We start from the raw sequence: 10,586 nt of genomic DNA, 5'->3' as shown, positions 1-10,586 counted from the left end.
ACGAAGATTGCGTTGGACGCGTGAAGTCCTACACGTGGGGGCGAGGTGTTGAATGGAGAAGAAACGGAGAATATGATACTATGTGGTAAGAAGAAGTGTGGTTTGGTTGTTTTGTGTGTCTGTTAAACAAAAAAATAAGGTTGATTTTCTGTCCCCGAGACAGGAACGGGTATCATTTGAGCATTTTAAAAAGTCATTAGTAGATTCACACTTGTCACGTTGTTCGACAATTGTGATTCTTTTTTGTTATCGGTTGCTCCCTCCCATTGATAACATCTTTTTTCAACAATGTCTCCCCTGTTTATTACTACTTCCTCCAATTTATGGTAATTACTACCGTTTGAGGATCTTACCAATAATATAATTTTCTTTAATCGCAAAAATAAGGTTTATACTTAAAATTTTATTAATCTATCTAAATGATGGATTCAATAAGTTTAAAAATAAATCAAAGTGCGAGACAAGAAAGCCAAGCATACATACATGTTATGTAGCCTTTTTTCAAAGGACACTAATTTGGAAAACGAAGGAGTATTTATGAGGGTTTTGCTTTAAAGAGAAAAAATATACCAAGTGAATAATTCGATGCATTAGTTAACTTTTAAGAAAGTGGTATTATTCGATATTTACGATTCTACATTCATTTAACACATACTTTTAATATAACAGTAGTAGTAGTAGTATTTATTACAAAAATGTATTTTTTTTTTCTATAGAAAAAGATTAGGAAAAACATTAAAATAAGACCAACATCCCAACTGGATCGATACTTCCTAAAAATCTTATGTTAAACCAAATCCAAATTTATTAAAAGACAAAATTACACAAAAAGACAGAAATTATAAACAGAGTGTGCCAAAACCCATGTCAATAGAAACGAAACCTATACTAAAAAAATATTAATGTTACCATAATTGTGAATCTTTTTTGTTATCATAATATTGTTATGAATAGTAGTACTTTTATCGAAAAACATATTCATGCTCTAACTTTGAAAATAAAAGAAGGACGAGTATTAATATTTTAATCATTTAAAAAATTAAATACAAATGACTTTATACTTTAGTAAAATAAATATTTTTCCATAAAAGTAAATGATAGCTAGCTTTGCAGTTTGTCTAAGTTTAACTCTTGAAAAGAAAAAGAGATGACAGTAAGTTGGGTTTAGTGTAGCGGGTAATAAATGCGCACAACTTATCTTCATAAGTATGTTGTGATGTCGTTGATGGGTTTTCTGCTGTTCAGAGAGCGTTTCAAGGAAGTACATCAATATGTTTTCTGAGCATACAGCAGTTTATGGAGCATCACCAGTTCCAATGCCTTTATATATTTTTGTCTCTCCAATCAAGGTCCCTCATGCGCAACACGATGATTATATCCATTGAACATTCATTAATGGATATTGCATGTATGTACAAGGTTTCAGATATCGATGTTCTCTTGTCCACCCATTTTTGCCCATCAATTGTCTGCAGTCTATGTTCATTCCCTCTAACTCCTTCCATACTCGTTTTCTAAACTATTAGTATATTCTTCACTTGTTTCCAATATTAATTAAAATTACTAATTATTAATTATAAAAAGTAGTTATTAAAAATAATTTTTCTAAAACTTACATAATATATACATGAAGGTTTCTTAGTTTATAATAGTTCTATTTTAACTTATACAATCATCTTAAAAATTATTTTCGTGAGATCACCTAATCTAATGGATATTGTTGTATTTTTTTATTAGATACATTCTTCATATGAAATAATTTTTAGTTGAACTATAAAAAATTCATTCCAATTGATTTATATATTTAATGGCAATAACGATTATATGAAAGAAATATATGCATGAGATGATGTAATCTATATAAAATTAACTTGATAATTAAAAAAATAAATAGAAGTTATAAATTCAAATCTCTGAATTAATAAAAATTAACAAATGAAATTTTGGGACGTGTAGTTGTCGGCTGGCATGACAACATTTGAGGGAAGTGGCGCTGCAGCAGAGGAAGTGGTTGATTCTACGAATAGGACCATCATCCCTTTCTTCGTTTATTTAAGGTGGCGGCTTGGTGTGCCATCATCATCTTTCTACTTCCTTTTCCCTTCATTCTCACAACAATGGGCAAACCCGCTAGTTCTTCTTCCTCCTCTATTAGCAGCACCACCAACCGTCACCTCCTCCTTTCAACCGCATCTTCTCTCACTCAAGAACTTCCCACTGATCTTAGGCTTGGACTCGGCATTTCCGCCACTCAACATTTTGCCTCTTCTATTTCAAGGTTTGTATATATTAGTACTTACTTGTGCATGTTCAATCAAAATTTTAAGCCCACAATCAATAACCTTAATTAATTGATTGAAAGGCTTATATATGCCATGTGTGTTGATTTGATGATTTAGGGGGCAATGGCAACAATCACACCACCCTTTTGTGAACATTTATTCACAAGTTCCTGCTGAAGTGAATGATTGCAGCAACGATCATAGCAGCTTCTTTGTGAAGGTGTACATGGAAGGGATTCCAATCGGAAGGAAGCTCAATATACTAGCTCATGGAGGCTACTATGAGTTAGTCAGGACTCTTGAACACATGTTTGACACTACCATTCTTTGTAAGTCTATTGTTTTATATCCTCTCATTTTGTTGAATATTAACAACACATTTTTTAACATGAGCTTCCTAACTCGCAAGATTTTGTAATTTATAAGACAGAGAGTGTTGAATCAGCAAAATAACAATGGAATGTTGTGGTGTGTTAACAGGGGGAACAGAAATGAATGGAGTGCAACCAGAGAGATGCCATGTGCTAACTTATGAAGATGAAGAAGGGGATTTGGTCATGGTTGGAGATGTCCCTTGGGAGTAAGTTAATTGACTCTTTTTTGTTTTTTTTTCTTATCTGAGAAACAAAAGCATTATATGTTCCATTTTGTGAATTGATGTGGTATTTGTTTTGATGGTGTAGGATGTTCTTATCGACGGTGAAGAGGTTGAAGATCACAAGGGTAGACACATTCGGGTGTTAAGTGAAGAACATGACACTGCCTCTTCCTTCACCGGTGATTTTAGATTTTGTCCTCTAGAGTGAGACTCTAATGAGGTCGCTGATCAGAAAATTTAGAAAAATCTTAGTGAAGTATATGCACAGATAGGTGATGTATATGCATAGCTCACTCTGCTCTTTCTTTCAAGATAATGGAAAAAGAATAGTGTTGTATATTAATTCTTACCCATTCTGGGCTACCGGATTTATTTTCTTTCTAGAACTCAACTTCTAACTGTTAGAATTTCTCTTTTCCAACTTATTTTCCTCAATTTTAAGACTGACGCAGAGTGAGGAACGAGGAATGGAAAGAAAAATTATTATTATGTTGAGAGCAAATGAAAATATGCATTATGCCATGCCAGAGTCTTAATTTCTGTTTTTTTTTTTTTTTGCCTAGAAAGAGTAATGTTACACGCCCCCGGGGCAGAGTTAGATCTGAGATTACAACCGCATTAAGCACTTAATATTATTATAAATTGTTGTACTGTCGATTTAACAAAATGTAGAAATTTTTTCTGGTAATGGATTATGGTACTCCTACATCGGTTGCATTACTTCTATTGTTAATTCTTGCGTTGAGGTTCAATCCTACGTGGGACGCTAGGCTTCCATATACCAACCTTGGGTTTTCTTTCCTTGTATATGGGATACCATTTCTAGTGTTTTTAATGATCAGGCCAATTGTAACCATTTTGGTATTATTTCCTACAAAAGACATTGAACTTCACATAAACATAATATCTCATCCATTCTTATTTATAAGACTCAAGTTGAATATGATATTTTTTTATATAATCTAATTTATAATGTTTTTTTATTAATTATTTTTAAATTAAAAATATTCTTTATTAGAAAAAGAAAAATTATATTGATAAATAATTAAAATAGAGATTAGAAGAGAGAGAAGTATTTAGAAAATAAAATGAGAAAAACAAAGTTTATACTATAATCCCTATCTACTATTAGAAGGTTTCAATCTTTTCATGTCTTTTTATTTGCAATTTTCTCCAATAAACATGCACACAAATTCGTCAAATATGATTTTTTTTTTTTGCTGGGTTGCATCAAATATGAATTTATTACAATACAATATTTTCTTAATTTTTGAAGAGAAATATTATTGCAAAAGAAAGAAAAATATAAAATAAAAAACATTCATCATATTATATCATGAGAAACTAAATACAAATGTTGAATTATTTTTATTACCTTCCAATCAATAAGATAAATAATGAAAAAAAAATCTAAAAATGAAAAAAAGTGCTACCGTACAAAAAAATGTTTTTTTTAGATAGGGAAAACAAATATGTTTGAGTTTTGAAATTTTTTATTTTTAATAATTATAAATCATAATTATCTTTTATTTTTAAAAATAATAGAACTTTATCTTTAATATCTTATTTTTCATTTTTATGTTAATATCAAATTAGAAAAAGAAAGAATTTTAATTTCCTTTACTCTAGAATGTCATGTTAAACAAAGCTTAAAAATATATTAAAAAATAAACGACTAAAATGAATAGATTGGCGTTAGATAAGTATTTTTCCAATTTATTTTGTTGTTTTATTGATTGGAAGGTACTGCATAAAAAGTAATTCAACACTTTTATTTATCTTATTATTATTTTTATCTCATTTCTAAAAAAATATATGTTGTTGTAATTTAAAATTTAGATGAATATATTTATTAAAATTAAATTATTTTCAGTTCTATATTGCTTGATACATTATTCATGTGTATTAATGAGTTTATTTTATTTTTAGAATATTATCCCTTTTTGCATTGAAGAAATTATTAATTACATTTTCTATTTTTCATCAATATCAATCATAATATAATATATTTTATATATTACTATGATAAGAGAAAATGTAAACATAAAGGGGAATTAAATATATATTAAATTTTATATTTTTATAAGGCTTAAATATTTTTTTCTGATAAATTTTTAAATTTTGATTTTAGTCTCTAATATTTTTTTAAAACTTTTTGGTTCTTATAGCTTTATCTAAATCACTTTATTTCACGGTTTAATGAGATAAAAGAAATATTATTTTCATTTGCAATTTAAACTATAATTAATATATAAATAAAATAAAATATTTGGCGGTGGTTTTTTAGACCGTTAAAGTGTTGTTTTAAAAACAAAAACACGCACTGTGGTAATTAAAAGGCATAAATCACTGTGTTTGTGTGTGCAGTGTCGAAAAAGAAGCAGGTTTTGTTTATGAGCCGTTTGGCAAAGGAGAAATATTTTTATATTTTAGAATTATGATTTCTAGAAGTTATGAGTTCCGGAAATTGTATTTTTGGTAGTGAATAAAATTTATTTGATTAATCATTAAAATTTTAAGATAAATTTTTTAGGAATAAAATATTACATTTATGTAATATTTTTATTATAGTAAATATTTAATAAAGAGTAAGATGATATTTTTAATGTAGTAAAAGAAAAATTACCTAACAAAATAATATTTTTTCATCTCTTTCACGAAATTTTGTTGAAAAACTGATTAAAAAAATATTCTCAAAAACATTTTTTTCATGTTGTTTTTTAAAATTAATATCAAAGATGGAAAAATTAAGTTTCTCATTTTCAGGAAACAATTTTTTTTCCCACCAAAAGCTCCCTAGTAAAAAATCATTGGTCTCTTTCTACACTCCCATTGCAAACAATCAAGGTCCAGGCTTCACTATTGTCTCTCTCGTGTTACTGTATCTTAAGGTGTGCTAAGATATTAGTTTCTTTTTCTATCTCTTTTATTTTTGGGAAAACTAATCTGCAATTGACCTTTTGTTGGTTACACAGGGGAATGGATGCCCTTTTGCATCTCTCTCTTTTTAATATATTTGATTGTATTAACCGTTGACATTATTGACCACTAATTTCTGCTTCCATGTTATTCATGTTCAGATGTTCTGATTTTTTTTTTATGTGGCCGTTTTACTTTTATAATTTCAAAGTGTGTAAATTCTTCTATTGATTTGATTAATTTGTTTCTATGTAATAAGGTGTCCTCCTTGGGGTAATTTCATGAGTTTTATTTTTTCATTTGGTAGGGTTCAAGTGATATCAACGTGTTCTTGCCCTACCTTTGCGTTTTTATTTCAAATATCAAAGATGTTTACTTATGATCCCAAAAGCTAGAATATCAGTGCAGAGGTATGTGCCTTAATCATTCTCTTTAGAAAAACAGTTTCGATTCTTTCCTTTCTTTTTCGGTGATGACAGTGTTTTTAGTGTCACTCAGGTAGTTGGTGATAATACGGTCAAGGATGAATGAGCCAACATCAATGCCACATGATTTTTCTCATTTTGGATTAGAACCTCTTAATAGTCCTACAATTACCAGGTAAAACAATGTTGACTCTCCTATCATTTCAAAGTGGCCTAATAATTTGTAATTTTGACCCTGTCAAACTTTAAAATAAGTAGATTCCATTCTAGTTTGACTTGCATATTGAACCATTGTTGCAAATAATTACTGTTTATAGCACATTATTTCTTGTTTACTCTAAGTTTAGTATTTTGTATTTTCTTAAGATGATTGATGCAAGCTTTTGTTATGTTTATCTTCTCCTAGATAACTTATTATTGAATGACACTTGTACTTTTAACTTAGACTGTTTTTTGTTAATTCATCTATAAGTTTGATATATGATTCTTCTAATCTTTTTTTTTGCAGAGAATGAGAAACTTGATGGGTATCCACATGGCATGCAAGAATACTGACTATTAGAGTTAGTTAAATAGTTGTAAAAGTAATTATTTCAGTTAGTTTGTTAAAAGTCAGTTAGTTTTAAGTTGATGTATATATAGTCATCACTGTGTAATCATTCACTAATTTCAATGATTTCATTTTCTAGTTCTCTCATCTAACACTGGCAACAAGAATGAATACAAGAAATTAAAAAAGAAGAAAAAAGGTTGTTTGACCTTATTTAATTTATTCATGGTCCAATCTTGGGTTCAGGTTTATCTTCTATCAATTTTTGTGTTTGATGTTTTCATGATTATGAATGCATTTGAATTTGTGTATTATGCTGAGTATCATCTTGAGCATGTGAAGGCAAAGATAGCAAAAACTAAGGAGCAAGCCTCCAATTATTATTGGAGCCTCAAAAGTATGCACATATATCACATTCTTAATTTCTTGTTTACTAAGCCCACTATTCTGCATTATCTTTCGATGACTGAAGAAAACTTTTGTTATATGTTTATCTTCTTCTAAGATATTGAATTTTTAATTTGATTTTTCTTTTGTTTAGTTCATTGTAAATTTGATATAGGATTCTTCCTATGCTTTTGCAGAGAATGAGAAATCTGATCGTATCATCACAACCTTATAACGCTTACGAATGCCTACTATATTTATCGTCACAACCTTATTACGCATACGCCTTTGTTAATTGTCTCATGTCTCAACCTTATTTCTTTAAAACTTATCTGATACTATTTTTTCTACTTTGAATGATTTTATTGTAAAAATTTGTTGTTCGTAGTATAACAATTTTTACAAATGATTTTACATATTTTATATTTTTTGAAGCCTTTTTAAATTCTTGTTATCACAATTTAATGTTTTGTATATTTTTTGGACTTTTTTTTACATTTAACCATCTATTTTCTAATATTATACAATACGCTTATTATTTTTTTATTCAATTATCTTTTTAACTTTTACCAAATTGTGTATATTTTTTATTTAATTAAAAAAATCAAAATTTTAATTATTATGAAAAAAATGTTTGAACACTTTTATATTTACTTTTTCTATTTATTTTGTAATTGTTTTCATCTGAATGACCTTTTATTTTGAAAATAATTTTTATGCCTGATATGACCTTTGTTTTTACCTATTTTTTGAAATAAAAAAATTAATTATATTTTGATAGAAAGTACTATTTATTTTGTAATATTTTTTCTTCTTCTCATTTTAGCCTTTTATTTGAACATATTTTTTATACCTAATATGAATAATTTTCTGTATATTATTTTCTAAATACTTTTACATTATTTATATTTATTATTTTTGAAACATGTAAGATTTCTTATTATCACCTATCAATATTTTGATTTTTTTTTGGAAATAGTCTTTTTGCTTATAACATTCTACTTTGTAATATTTTACATACAATACACTGTACTTATTATCATTCTTCTTCAATTAGTCTTTCAAACATTTTCAAAATTGTTTCCATTATACTTATTTATAAATATTTAAAAAATATTTTATAGAATTTTTTTGAAACACTTTAACTGTTATTTTTTAAACTTATTTCATAGTACTTCTCTACTTTGAACATATTTTTGTATATATCTATAATTTTTTTTGCATTTTTCCCCATTTTTTTAATTCTTTATATTTTGTTATTTTTTAAACATTTGAAAGAATCATAAGTTGGAGAAATAAATAATGATGAATGGCACCATCACTTTCATTTTTTTTCCTTTTTCTTTGTATATATTTTTTATTTGCTACTTGGTCGTAGTTACATATTATTTCAAACACCTTTGCTACATTATCTTTTTTTTTTTCCGTCATCAGTAGTCATCACATATTTTTTATTCTCTCTCTCCTTCAAAATGTACTAGTATAAATTTATTTTACAATAAACATTTCCATCTGAGAACGTGTATAGAATATCCTCCGGCAATGGTGGCACTACACGATCAAGAATAATATAAAACTTTGTTTGTCAACTTCTGTTTTGAGTACATTAGGAAAATTCCATGAAGCAGGTAGTATTTGCTTTCTTTCAATACATTATTAAAGTCTTGGCAGAGAAAAAAAAATTAAATTAAAGGAAAAGAAAAACACAAAACAAAAACATAACGAAAGAGTTAGAAGGGTTTCTGATATGCACAATCCAAGTTAGGTCCAGTGTCCACGTTGAACAACTTCGTATACCTTTCGAAAAACCCAATCCGATCATTCACTCTTGCATCACCAGGAATCCCACATTCCAGTCCACCATTGATTATGTTAGTCACCAAACCATAACCCGCTGTTCGGTTTGCTGCTATGTCATCTTCTGTCGGCACATATATCCCAACCATCACATTGTGGCATGAAGGTTTTGGCTTTTGCTCTGTCATCCAAAACCACATAGCAGTTTTGAAGGCTATCACAGAATTGTTCGCCACAATCTCTGGGTTCCTCAGCCCATCAAATCCCAAAGCCTTCCCTGCTGGACCATAGTTGTAGTTCCTGCACAAAATCTTACCCTAGTTATTAAACAACTCAACTGCTTCTCTTATACATTAAGTAACATTCACAATTATAATTGCATGTGCATGTTTTTCTTTATATAATATATGATGTGAGGGGGTGAGTTTTTTTTTATTGCAAGTGATAAAGTAATTAATATATATTCATATTTAAGACTCAAATTCAAGATTAATTGTTAAATCAGAACAAGAATAAATAGGTAAATTAGCCTTGAAAAATGTAATGTGATGATAAATTGATTCTTAGAAAATAAAAAAAAATATAAATTTAATTTTTAAATGTGTAAAAAATATGATAAATTAATCATGTAGTTAAATTTATAAAATTATTTTGTCATCAAATTGTAATACTTAAGAATCAATTTAATATTAAATTATATTTTTTTAGAAAAAAAATATATTAAGTTATATAATTTAGGAATCAATTAGTCATTAATTATATGCAAAATTAAATTATTTAAATTTAAATTTCACACTTTTAAGGATCAATTTAATTATTTAAGTTATAATAATAAATAAGAATTAAGAATAAACCAAAGAAGCAATGATCATACATACCAAGAAAGTTGAATGGGTCCTCTACCCTTGTAGCTTTTGCCTGGGAAACAAGGCCATTGGGTGTTAGTAGAATCACAGTAATTACTCTGAGGACTAATTTCTTCCTTGAAGCAGAGACCCCATGCAAATGGGCCGTCGGGTGCGGTGGCCCAGCCGCCAGTGGTTTCGTGGGAAATCTGAGCGAGAAACGCAGCAATCTCACGCTTGCGTGTTGCTAAACATCCGGTGGTACCAAATGCAGGGAAGGATTTGGATGCACGAATGAAGGCGTCGTAGGGGTAGAAGTCTTTGGCTGGGCATGCAGTGTCATCTTTGTGAAGGAAAAATTTGTCATAAAGACTTTTGCTGATGAGCGAAGAGACGGGTATGTAGGGCGAGGTCCATGCTTCAGCTCCAAATGATGCAGAGTAGAGAAGAGCAATAGAGCAAAGCAATAAGGTGGAGGATGTCATTTGGCCACAGGTGTGGTTAAATGTTACTATGTTGGTGACAATTACTCTTAATTTGTTCAAGTGTAGGAGCAAGGGAGAAGGCTTTTTATAGGCTGGTGTGTGAAGAGGGAATAATCACACAAAAAAATTGGATAGCAAAATGACGAATTTGGCGGATCTGAATCACATGGAATATTAATTATAAGTGGTTTTTATCAATTGATCGGGACATGCGTTGTAAGTTCATTTGGTACGGGTTGAATGCTTTTTCATACAATATTTCTACTGTTATTTTTCATCCTCTTTTTCATTATATATT

The 10,586-nt window shown here is 28.9% G+C and overlaps 2 protein-coding genes across 2 annotated transcripts; one reads left to right on the top strand and one right to left on the bottom strand.

The window, feature by feature from the left end:
- The first annotated feature begins 1,987 nt into the window (after positions 1-1,987).
- On the top strand, positions 1,988-3,271 carry LOC100783140 (auxin-responsive protein IAA20). The gene is made up of 4 exons (XM_003554530.5): positions 1,988-2,278; positions 2,400-2,611; positions 2,763-2,862; positions 2,966-3,271. Exons 1-4 carry the CDS (start codon positions 2,118-2,120, stop codon positions 3,024-3,026), a joined length of 534 nt encoding a protein of 177 aa, XP_003554578.1. The 5' UTR covers positions 1,988-2,117; the 3' UTR covers positions 3,027-3,271.
- A 5,385-nt stretch (positions 3,272-8,656) lies between these two features.
- Positions 8,657-10,346, bottom strand: LOC100784196 (chitinase 10-like). Its single transcript, NM_001289245.2, has 2 exons — positions 9,837-10,346; positions 8,657-9,258 (listed from the first exon to the last, which is right to left on the bottom strand). The coding sequence occupies exons 1-2, from the start codon at positions 10,286-10,288 to the stop codon at positions 8,892-8,894; spliced, it is 819 nt and encodes a 272-aa protein (NP_001276174.1). The 5' UTR covers positions 10,289-10,346; the 3' UTR covers positions 8,657-8,891.
- Between the last annotated feature and the right edge of the window lie 240 nt (positions 10,347-10,586).

The sequence above is a fragment of the Glycine max genome, chromosome 19, assembly GCF_000004515.6.
Source record: "Glycine max cultivar Williams 82 chromosome 19, Glycine_max_v4.0, whole genome shotgun sequence".
Classification (NCBI taxonomy): domain Eukaryota; kingdom Viridiplantae; phylum Streptophyta; class Magnoliopsida; order Fabales; family Fabaceae; genus Glycine; species Glycine max.
This window is presented reverse-complemented; position numbering and strand designations above follow the sequence as displayed.

Excerpts from the sequence above, each read along its gene's own strand:
- LOC100783140 (XM_003554530.5), top strand. The coding sequence starts at position 2,118 with ATGGGCAAACCCGCTAGTTCTTCTTCCTCCTCTATTAGCAGCACCACC. Across the intron at positions 2,279-2,399 it reads TTTGCCTCTTCTATTTCAAG|GGGGCAATGGCAACAATCAC; the intron begins GTTTGTATATAT and ends TTGATGATTTAG. Across the intron at positions 2,863-2,965 it reads GTTGGAGATGTCCCTTGGGA|GATGTTCTTATCGACGGTGA; the intron begins GTAAGTTAATTG and ends TTGATGGTGTAG.
- LOC100784196 (NM_001289245.2), bottom strand. The coding sequence starts at position 10,288 with ATGACATCCTCCACCTTATTGCTTTGCTCTATTGCTCTTCTCTACTCT. Across the intron at positions 9,259-9,836 it reads GGACCCATTCAACTTTCTTG|GAACTACAACTATGGTCCAG; the intron begins GTATGTATGATC and ends GATTTTGTGCAG.